Genomic DNA, 19887 nt, shown 5'->3' on the forward strand with positions numbered 1-19887 from the left:
TTATATTGGTTTTTCAGTTCATAAATGTTAAATTCTGATGAATCGTTTAGATTAAGGAGTCATTTATATTGCAATATGTAAGGCATTTGCAATTATGTTTTAGCCATTTTTGGGTACTCCCGTAGTGTGTGAAACAGGCTAGGATTAGGCGATAATTTTATTAAGTTTTTCCTCATTTTAGTTCAATTACGAGTTCGGGGACTGTCTGTATTAGCCAACTAAATATACTATACCCCTGCCAATAGTAATCAGTCCCTTTACCCAAATTGATGTAAAGTAGGCGAACAAAATTAGTTACCTCCATATCAGTACACACACTTCTGGAGCGCCAATTTATGGATTTTTGTTTGGATTTTGATATTAGATTTGTTGGAGTGAGCGTGTAACATACATCTTAATATTTTACCTGATTCTTACTCAACTGATATGAATAAAATAAATGCAAAACTACATTCTTTTACAAAATACTAAACAGCATATCACTGGGTATAAATTTAATGAAATTCTATAAATTGTCTTTAACTTACTTCGTTTCTTATCCACTTCCCGAACAGCATCCAATAACAGCAATGCATTTGTTTCTGCATATTCAACAAACACAAGAAGGAGTTTTAATGTTGTCTTCACAACAAGACGAAACTGAAAGAGCAAGAGCGTAACATACAAAATTAATTTTGCTTTCACTTGTCAATTGTTACAGTTATGTTACAAAGTTAAGTTACAAACATGTTAAATATAGAATTATATTGAATGTTATTTGGAAAACATTCTGGATTAGGAGTATACTACAATATTATGTTAAATTAGGTCCACTACTTCTGTCAAATAAGACACAAATTGTATAATCTCAGTCAAGTGGCAGGTCCAAGTACATAATTATGTAATTCCTAGGAAAATAGATATTTAAATACAGTGTGTTAACATATAAATTCAAGAATGGAATACCTCTATGCTCTATATTATTCAAAATATATAAATATTTCATGGAATGTCAATATTAGTCAAAACATATGTTATCATAATCATATTCTTATTTTATTTAATAGATAATATTTCAAACTAATCATCAATGTTGAGCACTTAATTCAGTTGACAGCTATCACAACAAATAATCTTAAAGTGGGTGACCGGAAGAACACTAAGAAGTGGACTCTAATGTCATTTTACCGAGGCATTCCATCAAATAGCCAGGGAAAAGAGAATGTGTATATATCAATAGAAGACATACGCTGCTATTTAACGACAATGGTAGTGTTTCACTATGTAAATAGAGGTGGCGTGCGCCGAAGACATGACGTAACGTTTTCCATTTTCAGCTAAAATCTATTACTATTTATGCATTGCGGTTTATGCATGGGGCATATCCATTTAATGATGATACATGCTTAACCGAGTATAATTAAAGAATGTAACTCAAAAAAGGTAACAAATGTGCATTTGGCTTTGAAATAGTGCTAAAAGTTGACATATGATCTCACCCGTGACGCTATAAGTGTGTAGAGCCATCTGACTGTCTCACTGTGTTCAATTACTCCGTTCATCCCATCAACATAAAGCATAATTTGACCAAGAGCTGAAAAGTAATACAAAAAGGATGTTTTGAAATATTTGAGGTGAAACCGCTTTACAAATAACCATTGAATTTCAGATTAGATTACAAATCTGAGGTGTTCTCTCATTACTAAACACAAAGAATAAAGAGAGTAGTATCTTCGCTTTGCCTCCACAGCATCTTTTGTAAAATGTTGAAACACTAATTAAGTATAACAGTATAAATCCAAATAAGAACAAATTTTCATAGCAAAGGTTTGCTAGTAGCGGCATTGTATGCAAGAGGTCATGCTTTCAAATTTGAGCCCATTGCTCAACCCAAGACCACAACATTACCAATATGTAAAAAAATATTATGTCCTATGTAGTTTATATTTTCGATGTTGCTGGTGTAGAGCCTTATTCAAAAAAAACATGTAAAACACAAACAAATCACACAGTATCAACAACTCTAGTCAAATTTAATTATGATTCATCCTAAGGTACCAGCATTAGCTAAATTTGAGTCACTATATAAATAGCAAATTTGGAAGCCACAGTGTACACAACCATACCGATTACGTATTCCAGAGGCTAAGTATAAAGATGGACATTAAACAAACTTCATTTGGGTATTATACATCCTTGTTCAAGCTAGGTTAATATGGATCTACAATTAAGGTATGTATTACAATAACTATGTAGTAGTAACTAGTAAAACATACTGCTATGAAGATGAAGTTATAAAAACAGCTGTTGAAACAAAACTGATGGTTGCTATGTTTTGGGTAAACAAGTCTTTTATTGCAGTATCCTGAATCATTATTGACGGTAGCAACAATATTTGAATTTAACATATAGAAATGGGAACAAAAAAACAAATCTTTGGTTTCATACGAAATAAGACCTCTTACAATTATGTCAAGTATATTGAACTCACAGGATGTGAAAAAAGACGGAAGACATTTTAACTTTAGAAGGTCCAGAATATTTTATTCAAATATTGTTACCAAAATTGATGCTGGCTAAACAACCAAAAGAATGTACAATATTCCAAACTTTAATCTACATTTTGTAAGCCAAATTGAAATATTTGATAAAATTCAAAATTTTTTCATACTCATACTCACATACTCAACTTTCAAGAAAAACATTTCTTTTACATACACTCATGTTTAGTTAAGTATGATTTTATTTAACCGAGTACAGCTTGGAAATGTCAATTCACTCAAGGCATCACTGATAAAATCGAATTCTGTGTTATCTGACATGTTTGCTCAAATTGATTTGAAAACGAGATTGAAATATGAACAAGTAACATTCCCTGTCTTATGATTGGTACCACTAAATTCAAAAGTGATGTAAAATGTCAGCTGGGCATAAATTCCATTGGTGAAAACAAACATGGCGGCGGCCAGAAAGTAAACATACATTACACATTTCAACAAGGTAGCCGTAAGTAAAATGTATGTTTTACATATGAAAAGTCAGTAGTTCCCACATAAAATTGCTTATTTGCTTGCTATTGATAAACAACGATGTCCACATGAAGCACAGGTGTGTAGTTATATCTTTTTCCCTACTTGCATCTCTATTCATTGGTCTATTACGGTAATAAAAATTAAGATCGCCACTGTATATAAAAATTCTTTTATAATCACCACTTCTTAATCAATGACCACTTAGTGCAAGGCTAGCCAAATTAGTGCCTAAAGGCAAAGCGAAGTTTACCATATTGGATCATACAACACCCTCATTCAACATCCAACTACTTATAATAAACATGATATTATACACTTTTAAGTTACCTATATTCGTGTAATATTATGGGGAACCAGTATAATTTATAAAAACAGTTTTTACACGGTAAATACATCAAAAATTTGTGAATACCCAGACTTATATCAATATTATAGATAATAGAGATAGTGATAGTCATTAGAGGGAAAAAGATAAACAAACACCCACACAGGTATATTGTTTGCTTCTGGCAAACTTACACTTTTCTTCAATGGAAATAGAATTTTAACTTTTTGAATGACCTAAGTGCATCCATAATAAATTATATAGGAAAAGTATTTAGAAATATCAGAAACGGCTTTCAAAATAAAATCAATTGAATATTTAATATTATATAGATATAATTTTATTGCAAGCAATGACTATTAAAAAAATTGAGTGTAGAGCTGACATGGGCATACTACACCCGCGGGCCAAATACGGCCCGTTGGGTTATTCAATCTGGCTCGCCTGATGCTGCCACAACTAAACATGGCCCGCCAGTCTGGGTGGACAAAATTGGTGGCCTCTGGTCCAAAAACCTTGCCCACCCCTGGTGTAGAGTGATATGTTGATACAGTTTGATTGTTATTGGAATCTAATTATATCATTCTTTAATAATACACAACCTAATTTACAGTATATTGTAGTTGAAATTACATAAAATGAAAACTTCTATGAACGCTGGTTATTTGGTGCAAAGTTATCACAGCAAACCGCATATTTCTTTACTGAACGTGACTCATATAGGCGATACGCTTGTCAGCCTGGTTGTCAAACAATCCCATACTTGAAAAACGAGCATCAGATAATGTGCTGAAATAGCAATCGACCGTGGATTTGATTTTAACTTTCCGTAACGGAATGAACCACAACTTCCATTTTGTACCAAAACCAAGGCCCGAACTATTTTGAGATAAAATTTTAGTTTGCTAATGCTAATAAAGAAAAATTTGCTCTAATATCTTGATCTGGGATCGCAATGAAGCATATACAGTATAACCATTTACAACTATTATTTATAAACTGTTTCATATGAGTATCAAATCAGAAAAATGTTAACTTCCTATTAATAAGGAATTGATGGGATAGTCTTGCTTAACATATAACAGCTAGCAATTACTTCATTTCAGAATATGTTTAAATTTAAAATTTGAATAAATTAGATAAATTTTAGTACATGAAAGGAAAGTTAAGCTGTCCAATTCGTTTGCTAACTTAAGGCTGGGGCAATACACATTACAACAAATACCTAATTTTGAATTTCCAATATATTATCTTTTAATGTATACTACTTAAGAAGAATGAAATGGATGAACTGCATATGAAAGCTACAGTAAATGAAAAAAATTTCGTAATGAAGCAGAACACCCAACAATATTTTCATTACACACTTAGTTAGATAGCCAGATTTTGAGCTTAGATTGAACAATGCGATGACCAGTGTTTAAACTTTAATTCGAATACAGGAAATCAACCTATGATTTCGGTCAACATTTAATTGCATGTAATATGAACTTAATTGGGTTTAACAGACAAAACACTTAATTTCAACCACCAAGTCTACTACACTAAAATTCGATTTTCAGAAATCATCCAATCCCGATAATGAATAGTAATTTACAGTGTGAAAGTGTGTCCGTCCATGTTTTTAAGAAAAGAAAATTCAACACTACAATTAAAACTGTCTAAGATCTGTGATAGGCTGGATTAGTCACAACCAGCAGATGACGCCCATCAGAATCAATTGTTTGTGAAATATAGGCATGATCTTCTCAATAACATCATGTTTTATCAACAGCCCATATACATTTACATATGAAGGAACATATTTTTGAATACGACATTCCTTAAATACTATCGTGGTCGACTTGGATTGCATGATAAACAAAGTATAAATGGTAGAACGTTATTTTGTAAACGAGCCGCGACAAAGAGGGATTAGCGCTTGCTAGGATTGTACACTTGGATTTATCAAAATTTTTCACATGTATCAAGAAATTGCCGAAATAAGAAAATTAATTTAAATTGATAGATTGAATATTGTATTGACAAAACTTGCTAATGAAAGGCAATTTATGGAAATTGTAAAAAGAAGTATCTATGTTTTTAGTGGTTTATAATATTATATGCAGTATAGCAAAAAAAGATAGAGTTTGTGCAATGTTCAATTCAAGTTAATTGAAAAATTTTGTGAAGTCAATATAAATCCTACAGTAACTCTGTGATACCAAACTTCATTTTGTGCAATGTCTTTAAGCACACATTTGAACATACTCAAAGTTTAGCATAAAAAAGGCAATATTTTGACTTCAAAAATGTATACAGCTACTAATAAGTAAATTAAACATACCTCTATCTGCACAAAATAAAGATATATGGCAATATTATCAGCTAAATCAGTCAAATATTCTTAAACTCACCTCTCAATATATAATTTTGATAATTTTGATCTGCTTCCGCTCCTACTTTGATAAGACACGTCAAACCGTCTGCGTTCACAAATTCGTGAACAAGATCTTTATCATCCTAAAAAAAATGAAATTTATCATATAGTTCATCGATGTGGATTTGATAATGAAGGTTAAATGACACTATTACATGATATTGTACAAACTATTATAAAATTTAATGATTGTGATTGACTGAATCGAGGAAGGACAAAAGATAAAGTGTTCAAAATCCCCCTTCATCGGTCCGCCAAACACGATTTGTCAAATAATACAAAATCTCCATTTCTTGATTTAATCACATAGTGTATTAATCTTATATACAGCTAACATTTTCTAAGTTGAACTTGGCCTTACTACATTATTCCATTACTAAGTAAAGCGTATGCTAACCAGAGATGAGCAAAGCATCTAGATTTGAATCAAATTTGATGATATAAGAATAATAATATTCAAATTCAATGATGTTAAATCATTTTATGAAAACTATGACAATCTCCCTTATAATTTTCCATGTTGCCAGAGAAATCATAATTCATATTTATATCATGATTTTGTTGCATGGTTGAATGATTTACAATAATTGAAATAAAATTCCATTGTGAGATTAAATTATAGAACCTGCTTTTCAATATGGACCTCCCAAGTTGAGTTTAAAACAATGTTAGGTTCAAGTGAACTGATCAAATGGCATATTCTAATGTGACTATTACTCTTTGCAAAGATTTCAACAGATTGTGACCTAAGCGAACAAGCAAATAATAATTAAAGTGCCATAAGCCACCTGTCATGAAATTCCCCATTATCACCAAACAAGGAAGCAATTTCCACACCCATTTTTATCTAAATCGTCAATCTAAGCAATCTTCGCATTTGACTAAGCCATTTGTGATGATTTGTTATGATGCATTAATCTCTATTCCATCATGATAACCTTAGCAGTGCTAAGCATCTGCAATTTATCAATGTCAATAACAAAACACAGCATGCAGTAGGTTTTATGAGCAATCTTTAAGGCCTTGATAAAAACTAATAAAATAGAATCAGCTGGAGACTGTAGCATTGATAATTTTACTGTCCCAAGGGCAACAATAACAAAAGGTCAATTGGGGTCGTTCAGAATCAATTAAGACTAATTTTACATCATAAAGCCATTCAGCTGAATTTGTACAAGCAGTGTTCCCATTCAAAGTTTTGAACTAAATTGAAAATAAGAATGCGAAGTGTGTTGGAGTACCCAACAAGATTAGATATGATTTCTACACAGTACGCTTTCGTAAGATTGATTTTAAAAGAATTCACATTGGAAAAGTCTATTGAAATTTTGACATGGGAAATGGGAACATTAAAAATAAAGTATATTTTTGAATTATAGCATGCTGGAGAATATTATATAACATCATTTAATAAGCAAAAAACTTAAATTCAAATTCAAGTTAGAAATTACTATGTGCTATCCATTCATGGTTCGCAAATGCCACACAAAAATAAAAGAAATACATTCTGACTTGGCTTCATGTCATAGTAAATATATCTTGGTGAAATTTCCTTGACCCACACACATGCATGATCCGATGATAAATATATAAAAGTATCCACTGATAGATATTTTAAGCTATGAGATTATTATTGGTAACGGTTCAGCGAAAGTGTCACACTAGTGCTTAAAGTTCCGACCATGAGGCGACAATTTTACGTCAAGTGCTGCTTAGAAATATTCCAATAATTTCATGCAAAAATAAAATCAGTACAAATTAGAATATTAGTGTTTACAGTAAAATCAAGCATTTAGATATTTTGTTCGCCATCAGTCACATTTACTAAAAATAAGTGCGCTGAATTTAAAATTTTTAGTCTAAATACCCTTATCATAAAAATTAAAGCAGACAGAATTTTTTTTTTATTTCTTTTGGGATTATTATGGTGACAAACTATTTCTGTGAAAGCAAAATTTGCTGCCTGTGCACAAAATCATTACATTTTTGGTCAAATTGTCCTAAAGTCACTTAAAATATGATTGAAAAAATTTAATGTGCTATGTACAATCGGAAAAAAGTAGTCATGTAAATTTTTTACAGTTAATAAAGTTTCAACTGGTTTTGTTTTTTTGTGTCAAGGAAGAATAAATTTAACAAGATGGCTTAATAATATAGTGAATCTTGGATTTTGCTTGGGTTATTAGCCAAGATGAGATTAGAAATTTACATCCAACTAGCTTCAGAGGAATGTACTATACTTCAGAATAGTTTATAGAAACAGCCACATATAAAAACGCTCTCAAATGTCTGTTCTTCCACAAATTCCTTTTAAAGTCATTCCATTACACATTTATCAATTGGACTCATTTCACAGCTTCAGAAAAGACCATAATAGTCATCGAAGGGAAGTAATGATAAATCAACAGTTTCCTGAATGTTAAATATTGCTCAATGATCACAACATTGTAGACTGAATTGTACTCATCCATAGGCAATGATTCCTTTGGGTTTTCTTCACACAATTTTATAACAAAACGAAAATAAGGCTATGAAATTATTTTTTAACATAATTACCTGGAATATTTGTTTCAGTGAGAATAGGGCTCTTCTCAACTCTCTTCCCTTTGAGTTGTACAATTTTTCTGCAAAATAGAAAAAATTAAAATACAGATAATTGGAAGCTTTGGTCTAGAGATCATCATACCCAAATAAAATGTAATTCTGAAACTTCAGTTTTATTTTATTTTGTATAAGATAAAACTTCCATTTTGTATTTCTATAAAAAGCATCAAATTTGAAAAAAGCACATCTGAATTTTTAAAATTAACACTGTCAGATATATTGAACTTGATTCAAACTAATATGAAGCAATATACATAGATTTGCACTGCAGTCTGCAAAGCAAAGTAAAACAAATGAAGAGCAAAGCAATGAATTTTATAAACTTTGAAAATCAATTCTACAATAAAAGCAGAAAATATTTCTATTCGTTTGAACAATTAGTCCAAGTGATTATTCACCATCATTAGCTAACAAATTATAGATGTATGATACAAATGCAAAATGAGCCATTTGATAGTAATTCTTGTAATAGAGTAGATCTGTTCAGTTAAATTATTATTAACCACTATTTGTACAGCACAATAATAGGAACCTCATAGGAACCATAAGAATCTGATGTCTGGCAAATGGCTTTGTCAAGAGATTTGGAAAAAGACTGGGAAACCACAAATTAAAAATTCATATTGTGCTCTCTACACAACTGACGTTGAAGCAATCCAGACTAGACCCAGAGTAAACATCTGGCGCCCTAGCACAGTGTTACTATAAATTTTTCATTGAATATAGAGTTGTCTGCACTCTATTTCTCTCGGAAGAAATAGGCCAAACAGAAACAGAAGGTTGCAAAAAGAAATATCTGAAAAAATCAAAACTCTTCAATATTTCATCAGAATTTTATGATAACCAGAGAAAGACTCTTTCAGTTCTATCAAATGTTAAATAAAATGAATGGGTATTAATATTTTTTGTGCTATTTTTAATATTATAAGGTGTCTTGAAAATGATAAATAATCCCAGCATAAAAGCAAACATTTTAAAAACAATGCACTGTTACCGTAATAAGTGATAAAGATTCAATCAAATTTGATTTACTAATTTAAAAATTTCCAACCAAACAAAAAATATGTAAATTATGTATATTATTAATATTTCTATGATTTAGTGGGATTCAAACCCAATGAAATTTCACCAAAACTCAGAATACTTCAAAATCTCAAGCCAAGATGGTCAGTACAATAGTTAACAATGAATGATATATCAATCACTATCATCAATATCTTGAGATCAGAATGCCCATTGTACTTTTTTTATCCAATGTTTATCTACCTATATTCATGAAAAGGTATGGGTCAAAAGGTGGGCATGTGGAATGAGAAAAGGTAGGTAGTACCTACTATAGTACTACTATAATAGTACCTACTATTACAAAATATCTTCAATTTAGCATTTTAAATTTCAAGCAAATAAATATCCATCAATTAAATTGCATTATTGCATTCTCTTATCAAATCATTTCTTAACGTAAATTGTGTGTAATAAAAAGCTGTTCTAGGAAGTCACATTCTTTATAAAGGCTTATAATCTTGGAGCTTGCTATTTCAGATGGTATTTTCAAAATAAGCAAGCGCTACACTGTGGAAATATGAAATTTAAGCATTGTGTGATCATTTCTTTCAATACAAATTGTAATATTTAGTATCAATATAAACTATTTAGTTCATTAAAGCTAAACAAAGCATTACCGGCATATGAGATGTCAAGTTGTAATATTTATTTGAATGATTATACCTTCACAGTTCAAAAACATTCAATAATAGGCTCTCTTGTTGATGTTAATCAGTTCGAGACAATGACTTGACAGAGGATTAGGAGTAAATGCGAGACTTAGAAAGGCCTGTTATTATAATATCCCATTCTCTCTTATTTATGTAGGATATGTTATCAAGTTTAGAATGTCTTTTGGTGTAATGAACAACGGAGTAATTATGGATCGCCTGTGTACTTTATGGACACGATTTTGGCTATATGTGGTGTCGGAAGTTTTCATAACCGGTGTAAGTAGTAAGTAAAATCTTACATGATCAATCTATCAGATTTATTTATGACTGTGCCATGTATGATTAAAGGACAAAAGTCACACAATGTTGGTACAAGGGTAACTGGTAATCTGAAAATTACAGACTGTATTTGGAAAGGATTTTTGATAAATATGTTCGAAATGGGTGAGGAATTTTACTGGTATTAACTAAATATTTGTAGCTAATGCTTATAAACGTCATCGAAGGTAAATTCTCATATATTCATTTATCCCATAAATCTGTAAAATCCGTACTTACCCACCTATACATTGGAATAGATGGCATAATGTAGAATTTGCAATCTCCAAAATACGCAAAACAAAGTTAGCTGAATAGCTTTTAACAAAATGAAAGACTTTATGATATTGGAGTGACGGAAAAATACCACTACATTTATCAGAATGAAATAAATAAATTGAAGTATTTCAGTTATATAAATATGTATGCATGAAAAAGTTGGTCTAATGTAAAAATTGCAATCCTTTATTAATAAACAATGCCTAAAATTCATTGATTTCATAGAGAATAGGTCAAACATAGTCTACGTCATGGTGTGAGATAAACTAAAACAGTTAGGTTAACTTTTCAATTATTTTTCAAAGTAATTGACTAAGATTATGTTATTGGCAACAGAAACTAATTCCATGATTTGTGTGGGTTTGTAATGATGCAACAAAACGTATCGAAAAACATTAATCCAGATTTAGTTACACCAAACTTTGACTAACATCTCTCGATATGATTCAACCACAAACTAATATCAATTTAAGAATAAATCATGATGCGAAATTTTGCCTGAGGCTTGGTGTTCTTATGTTGTACTGAGAAAATTCCTTCGCAAAATTTGCTAAATATTATATGGGAAGTAAACAGTTTCATGTTGTCCACTTTGTTGACTAGTTATTAAATATAGATGAGAGCCATCTATGGTTTGTTCACTAATATGAATCATAATATTTGTCCCATTTATTTAAATGACTGAAAATAACTGCACTAAGTAAAATGTAAGGCGATCCTTGTATGGCATACAAAAGCTTATGATGTCATAAGATGGCAAAACAACTTTTATCAGTATTGTCAAAATTTTATTGTGATTGCAAATTTTGAAAAACATTGTCTGATTATTAGTCAAATTTTTGTTGAACTAACAGGGATATAACAAAGTTTTATAATCAGTGAGAAATAAATATTTTTAACAACCAAAATTTCAATTTTGAAAAATAATAATTGTTATTGATGATAAATGTTGGGATCATAATTGATCAATAGATGAATTTTGATGAAATATTTCACAATATGTAAGAAATACTACAGCCTAAGCTTACAGTTTTGTGCGGTCACAGCAACGTAACCAAATCCAGACACTTGATAATATAACAATAGGTTTAGCACCGTAAATCAACAATCTTATGAATAGTGTTCTTTTGTTCAAAGAACAAAGACTATACATTTTTATTTCATATTCTATAACAAAGCAGAGCATGTTTCTCATTCTGATTAAGCTATCCGATTAAAAGCGTTCGGATCCGAAATCTCTATTTGGTCCCTTCCTTTGTTACCAATTATCAATGTGGCCAAATTATAGTGGACTTTAAACATGTAGAAACAAAAGACTTTAGTGACCAGAAATCCTAATAATGTATACTATGTATGCTTCAGTACAAAACAAATTGAAATGAAATGCTTTTGTCCTGAATTCCATTATTAAAAGTTACTTTGATTGAGCTTGTGAGCTCCTGTGGCTCGCAATCATGAAATAGATCAAAGATATATTTTTGTTCAGGGATTTCCAAATTACTATGATAAAATTAGGTTGTCATTCAAAAGGTTACAGAAAGAAAGATTTCTATATTCACTATGAATATATATTATTATGAATTATATTTTATTATCAAAAATAAATTTCACAAAAGATTTCTAAAAATTTTATATCCATGTTTATACATAAGCTACATGTCTATTTTGACAGTGGACAAAACCTCTATATAAAGATCCAGTATATAAAATGACGAATCATACAAAAAAAAGAAACTGTAGTATCAACTCACCAATACATGAATGTACTCTGACTGAAAGCAGTGTACGAACTATCACTGAATTTCTTTTTCTGTAAAAAGCAAATAGGAGAACTTGATTAACAGGGAAAAAATAATAAAAACACATACAATTTGCAAGTTAAGAAAAATAACATAAAAGGATGTGTGACATTACAAACAACAGCCATAACAGTCGAAAAATATTTTCAAACTAGAACATTCATAGAAAATTAAAAAAAATTATGGCAATAACATGAGCAAATGTATTAATAATCCAATTTGGCTTTATTTTTTGGCTTATTGAATGTAAAATTGTAAATTAACTAGGTCAAACATTAATTATAAATCATTCTTATGACAATAAAATGGCAATAGTGGTATCAAAAGGCCCAATTTATGCCACATATAAATAAACTATCATTAACTTATTATAGGGGTCCAAATAATAAGTGAAAATAGGAAATCATTTTGTAGCAATGACAATCCTTCATCACAGCTATTTTGTTGGGTGACATACCATCTTGAAAAGTAAATATTTACACCTACGTCTGTTTGCCGCATCATTCAAGTATAAATATATAATAGTTAAGTGTTTTGCAAGCAACGCTTAAATGCTCAAAATAAAATATACTTTATTGAAATAGTTAATAATATGCGGCCCATTTAAAAAATGTACATTCATGAGCCAGCATCAGTTAATGAAGTAACTCACTTTTCCTGTATTTTTAAAAGCCAATTTATACATGGTACTGAATGTTACTTTATTTAAAGCCTATAGGTGCAAATACCATAATATGACAAGGTAGCTTTTTCAGCCTCAATTTACAGTACTGATTTTATGTTTCCACAAAGAGAGAACTCGAAAATAGAAATATCTTGAAATTTATTGTTGACCGCAACCTGTATTGCTTTAAAGAATATAAATAAACTACAGCGATTCATCTTTTCACATTAGGCTACATAGAGCGGACATCTTTCAGAGATTTTGTATGAAGATCTTCCCGAAAACATTGCAAATATCTTACCCATCGGTGAAAAACTTTTCAAACTCTTCCTTTTGTTCAGTAATTGAAAGATCCAAATCTAAATATGCTCCAGTATGTGATATCTGAAGTGTGCAGTCATCAATCTGAAAAAATAAGCAATAAAAGTTAAGATATTTTCAGTTCTGATTGGAGCGGACAAAAACCTAAAAGATTAGTCAGATAACTTGATTACATGATATAAATTTAGACAAAAACTTGGTGATAAATCCAAACGTGCTTGGAGCATCAGCAAAACTCCAATAGTTGAACTAGTGGTTAAATTTCCATGGAGTATTTGCATAGGGAATTTAATCTTTTTTAACAACAAAGGCTAATCTGATGACTGCTCCACAGACCAAAATGCAAATGGACATAAGTCAAAATGCTCAATAATAAGGAATTCCTTTACCTTGTGAGGGGCTTTGAGAAGCCTATGAACTCCTGCTAATTGTTCACATAAAGGTAAATCCACATTGAAAGTATAACTTGGTGGTCGAGTTGGTTCAGGAAAATTAGTTGATGAAAAGGGATCGGTGTCATCCAAATATTGGACTCGGCATGTCAACCACTGTGACCCATTCGCCACAGTTGTCAAGTGACCAGCATAGTCAGAAGGCATCTCGGAAAGTGGAGAATGAAATCAGCCACATTAATAAAATTTAAGTTCTGTATATCAAAGCTGTGCAAAAATTAAATTGTACATAATGAACTATATTTTGAACAGTGGTGAATGGCGATTTAAAAACTTGAAGATCCCTGATTATATTAACTAAATTTGATCTATGCAAGGCGGAATAATGCTGATATGGATAACTCCTGCTAATGTTCCCTGTTTTTGGCTCATGGCAAATTCTACAGGAATTTCACAGTAACAAAAATTCCAATATATCCTCCTTTTTGATAATCTGGAACATGCCTGACAATTAAACATTTATTTCTCTGATGTATTGATACCATCCAATCTCCTAATCTAAATAGGCCACTTATATATTCATGAATACAGAAACCAATGTACTAAGGGTATGATATTATAGAAGTCCAATTAAATGGACAAAATCATATTAAACCTAGTGGTTACAAAGATTTTAGCTCTTTTTTTATTTCTATAACATTTGACATTATCCAAATCGCAATAAAGTCAAAATTACCAACGCGTAATATCACACAAAACATCACATGAACCAAAACAGACAACTGTATCTCATAACACTGTTATAATTGCCAGACAAGACAGCATTCCATGACACTCATCTCCCGGACACTCCATTCACGGACGTGTGAATACATAATCACTTCCTATGCATGCTTATTACTCGGTATATACATCAACATGACTCAAACTTAATAATATGGAATATACGTCCATGGTCCTCCAAAAACGACCATACAAAAAACGGCTGATTACGGACTGAAGGGATTGAGAGACATCTTATATATTACAAAGTGGGATTTTCATATTTATCTTGTGAGATAAGAAATTCGATAAGACAGTAAGACGGCTTATCAAAGAGAATCAAATAATAATGTATTCACTGATAACCCCCAGCTATCCTTGGATAAACCTATTAGCTGAGAAATATTCCAAACATAAAACAACAAACTTGATGAATTGGCCTGCGCTATTTCTGCATTCAACCGCCGCCACATACTCCACCGCAAAATACGAGTGATTAGCCCACTGTCTACGATCCATCCTTTTCTTTCACCTGAAATAGCTGAGGGCAACTTTGCCTGCTTCGTGAACTTTCAAGTACTGGAAGTTTACTAACGATCTTGAATGACTCACAACAATAAAAACAATCGGACATTCTCCTTAACAGGCCTAAATAAAACTTAAATCAAAATGCTTCTTCGCTGTTAAAATTTAAAATCATCATCTCTATGATTAATGACGCTTTACGGGTTCCAGAAACGTTATGCTGAGATTTAAACCTATAACTCGGGTTTGGTATACGACGAGTGAGAAATAAAAACAAATTTTACAACTGTGGGCGTAAAATTAAAATCACGACCACGATATGAAGAACTAAAAATAAAGGCATCCGTTAGTTTACGAATTAAATTTATCAATTGGAATAATGATGTCATAATAAAACCTATACCTCCTTAGACGTCATAAACAAAATAGCTAACGGTACAGTGATGATGCAAGACGTATTAAATTAATGATCTATCACGGCGACGCTTGATTTGTCAGCATTCCGCAGAAAACGATTTGCCTGCAGTATTTTGTATCGTAATAACGTGCTACCCGAAGCTCCATTCAATCTTCAATTTACGGCACTTAAGTAAACTAGGCATACTTTGATCTCTGGGAAACGGATTGTTTGTTAACAGGTATTAGCCGCGCTCACTTCGGCGCCATATTTGCGAAACGAATCAAGAAATCCGGTTCAGGTTTTCCGTGATGATGGGGAAATACGACACTCCGCTTATCGTTGTTAACGGATTTGGTACAACGTCATATTTGGCATATCAGCTAACATATAATATTGCGTCAAATTCCGGAAAAAAACAAAAATACGCTATTTTTTAACAAACGCTGATATGTAAATTCCGTGTTAAAATACTTTCATTTTCTCATAGTAAATCAACTGATAGGTAAGCATGGATAACAACATATCGAGATAACAGTAACATATTACGTCAAATGTATGAGGTTAATCCTCGGCTATGTTACGTAGAACATGTTTTTTTCAATGAACATATAGGGCAAATGAAAAGTAACAATCGAGAATGAATGTTTGAATGCATAAACTGGAGTACGCTGAAAAACAGTTAAAAGACATAGAAACCTCATGATTTTACCTGGTGAAAATGAGCGCAAAGTAATGGGGTTTGGATTAACTAAAACAAATTTATTTGGTTAGCATTCGATCGGATGCAGTGCTGAAATATACAAATAAGATTAAAATTTTTATTGCACTCGTCTACCAAAGTGACCTATTTTACTTCAGTAATCGAACCCCTTCATGTACCGACAATTTGATACGCGTAAGCTTTAATTGCATTCTAATTAGTTTGCAAGATTTCTTTGAGCAAATCGAACTATTTGTAATAGGACGATATCTTACCCACGCTGGGGCCAGAGGGGGGGCTTGTCTTTTATCAGGCTTTTACTCAGATTTATACCTGATATCCCACTACCACTTACTGGTAATCTGTGCCTACAAACGCCACCATGAAATGATAATTCATCGCTGAATACCACCAGCATCGCATCAAATTACGATTTTATAAACAGGCGGTTAATATCATATCTCGATGATTTATGATCGTTTTAAGCAATATTTTTACGCAAAATGGAATTTGGGAAACATTCCACTACATTTAAATATGAAAAAGGTCCTTCCTGGGCAATACAGCATTATCACAAAGACTAATTAAATCGCTTGTTAATAAACGGCTTTCAAGCGTGGAACTTGACAATGCCGTTCTATCAGAGATTACACCTAAAAAACGGTTGATGACAGTTTCGTGGAAACTTTCACCAAAATCGTTCATTTGCTGAAATTGATTTCTCTTCACACGCTGGCTCTAACCACTCGCTGATAGTTTTCACAAATGTATACTCATCAGGAACATATTATAAAACCCCATTCGCATATACCATATATCGAATATGAAAGATTCTAGTAATCTAAGACCACAGCATACTAATGAAATTACCCGCGCCTTGCTCGGAGCGATGGGGTAATTCACTTCATCAAATTCTTTCAAACCTGAATTAGTCGCAAAAAGGGTTCTCGTTAAAGTATATGAGAAAAAATAATTAGCATACTGTAAGAGTAATCGCGATATCACCACCCATAACGAGCGAGCGATCTCCACTCGAGACTAAACAAACTGCCTCTCAACATGCGCGACGTTCTATCATTTTTTCTTTTTTTCGCATTAATTTTTATTGGCTCCACAGCGCCCTCTCACGCTTTCTATCATAGAAAATTATCAACGAAGATATATGTGGGTGATTCCCCTTAGAACACGTGACAATCCCCTTGCTATATTGACCAAAGTGAGTTTTTAGTAATGTCTTGCTGTCTTATCTTGTTGGAAATCAGGTCGTGTTCTGCAATGGTGTTAAGATGGGATCGTCATTCTTCATATCAGGGTGAACTGTGTCTGTGAACTGATTTTAATGTATAAACTACGGCGTCGTACTTTTTGCATAGCCCGCCATATCGCGATTTGTATGGTAGCCTAGATTCGGAAATTGCATAGCTGGATTGTAAGGGCATTGTTTCTCCAAGTTTCTAGGCTTATCATTATATGACCAATAACGAAAATGAGGCGCAAGTTCACCTAACGCCATTTCCTTAAAATAATATGGCGGGTACTAGGTTATACAGTAATCCGAACAGAATATGCAAAGGACCATTGCTAAAGGTTTCTTCAAATCCTAATTATCTAGATCAGGGGTCGACAAACTTTTGTCGCTCGTGGGCTAAAAAAAAAGTTGCAAGTCATTGGCGGGCCGCACATATTTTTAGAAAGTTTAAAACCGAATGGATGGCCGATAGCCTAAATCAAATTTTTCCACGCAGATCAGAAGTTAAATTCTAAGCAGCGTGCGAAGACTGACAATTTGAATATTTTCTGCGTCATCAAACCATTTGCACTTAGCATCAACTTTTCTGCGTTTTGTTGTCATTTGTCATTATTTGTGAATTATATACTTGTTACGTTATAATCTAATCTACATAAAGAATATGTTACGTAAAGAATATAATCGTCAAAACAGCTGTTTTGTTACTATAATTCAGTGAAGCGTCGCGGGCCGGATTATATTGCACCGCAGGCCGGATCCGACCTGATCTAGATAGTAGGCTATAACTTCGAGTCTCCAGGGACGGTGCTTAGTAACCAGCTTTGGTTTTGCATGGCTTTTCTTTCCGCTAAAATTATGTGTCCAATTTTTTCATAATTTTGTATGCTATTGTTGTTTTTACTGCCCGAAAAAATAAAGTTGAATATGACTTATGATTCATACTTGCGAGAGGTAAGCAGTATATATGTGTTTTGAATCTGACCTCAAAGTTTTCTTTTTTTTGTTGGTTATCCAGTCTCCCTAGCTACGTTACTGTTGATTTTGTGTGTGTGTTCACTAATATGGGTATTTCATCCACTTATAAACATTTTTTTCCAGATTCCCTGTGTTTAGAATAAATATTTGCATTGAAGCTTTTGGTACTAGCTCCTGACAACAATGATGCGGAGAGTTGCTCTTCATTTTGTGAAAAACACTTGGTGTGACGGCCTTTTTGGGAAAGCAGAGCAGTTACCTAAAAGATCCATAATTTTATCAGCCTTTAAAAATAACAACACATCGGAAACGCAATCGAAGGTTCCTAAAATATACACAAGGACTGGAGACCAGGGGACTAGCAGTCTATTTACAGGTGAAAGACGTCCAAAAAATGATTTCGTTTTTGATACTCTTGGAGATGTCGATGAAGTATCATGTAATGTGGGATTATCAAAAAACACAATGATGGAGTCGTGGCAGAATGAAAATTTTAAGGAACTTGCAAATCAGTTTGAGAAAATTCAATCTGTGCTCCAGGATGTAAATTCTTGTGTTGCTACTCCTTTGAGTTCCGCATCGGAAGCTAGATTAGAGCGAGTTAAATTTGACGATGGGCTTACTGAAGAGTTAGAAGAATGGATTGATTTTTATACTGCTGAACTACCTGCTTTGAAAAACTTTATTTTGCCATCTGGAGGATTAGCCGCTACACACATCCATGTCACAAGAAGTGTTTGTAGAAGAGCTGAAAGAAAAGTCGCGTCTCTTGCTGCTTCTGGTGAAATTCATGGTGATATTTCAAAATACATGAACCGTTTGAGTGATTATTTTTTTACAATTGCACGCTATGTTGCAATGATGGAAGGTCATGTTGAAAAAATATATAAAAAACCAAAAAGGAAGACAGAGAGTATAGATGCGAATTTAGAAGACAAAATGGAAGATGCTTGAATTTCCATCGGTTTAAATATCATGTTGATGTTCTTTATTTTATTTTTTTTGTGCAACTAAATTTTCGAGTATTATTAGCCATGTACATATTGGGGTTCTCATATACAATATAAAAATAATATGTAGAAAAAGCATATTTACACAGGCATTGATTGGATTCATGTTTTATCTGATTGTTGTCTTGTTCAGGAGGGTTTCTCATCGTTTCGTAAGTTATAGTATAATTTTAAACTATGGCTTTCAAATTGTCCCATATAAAAACATTCTATATGAAACACAATACCTTGTTAATAAAAAGAAATAAGATTGAATAGAATCATTTGTTTTCTTAAAATATATCATTTTAATAGTTTTGTTGTGGAATATTGTTTATCTAAATTTTTCCATGTCTCTATTGTTATATTGGTTGTATGAAACTGGTTTATGCCATAACCCTAACCCAGATCTGTTTATTTAGATCAGCCGAAGTAAT

The 19887-nt window shown here is 32.2% G+C and overlaps 2 protein-coding genes across 3 annotated transcripts in view; one reads left to right on the forward strand and one right to left on the reverse strand.

The window, feature by feature from the left end:
- Positions 1 to 14422, reverse strand: part of LOC120338319 (FH1/FH2 domain-containing protein 3-like) — a 39038-nt gene extending 24616 nt beyond the window's left edge. The window contains exons 1-7 of one of the 2 annotated variants that reach the window (XM_039406298.2): positions 13848 to 14422; positions 13439 to 13542; positions 12426 to 12484; positions 8312 to 8379; positions 5733 to 5838; positions 1479 to 1573; positions 528 to 639 (exon numbers count right to left, since the gene is read on the reverse strand). In XM_039406298.2, coding sequence (XP_039262232.2) covers positions 528 to 639; positions 1479 to 1573; positions 5733 to 5838; positions 8312 to 8379; positions 12426 to 12484; positions 13439 to 13542; positions 13848 to 14057 — 754 coding nt within the window. In that variant the 5' untranslated portion in view covers positions 14058 to 14422. The remainder of the gene's footprint in view (positions 1 to 527; positions 640 to 1478; positions 1574 to 5732; positions 5839 to 8311; positions 8380 to 12425; positions 12485 to 13438; positions 13543 to 13847) is intronic. The other variant, XM_039406299.2, reaches the window with a different exon arrangement.
- Positions 14423 to 18584: 4162 nt separating this feature from the next.
- Positions 18585 to 19873, forward strand: LOC120338321 (corrinoid adenosyltransferase MMAB-like). Its single transcript, XM_039406301.2, has one exon. The coding sequence runs from the start codon at positions 18645 to 18647 to the stop codon at positions 19413 to 19415; it is 771 nt and encodes a 256-aa protein (XP_039262235.1). The 5' UTR covers positions 18585 to 18644; the 3' UTR covers positions 19416 to 19873.
- Positions 19874 to 19887: the final 14 nt, after the last annotated feature.

The sequence above is a fragment of the Styela clava genome, chromosome 10 (assembly GCF_964204865.1).
Source record: "Styela clava chromosome 10, kaStyClav1.hap1.2, whole genome shotgun sequence".
Lineage (NCBI taxonomy): Eukaryota > Metazoa > Chordata > Ascidiacea > Stolidobranchia > Styelidae > Styela > Styela clava.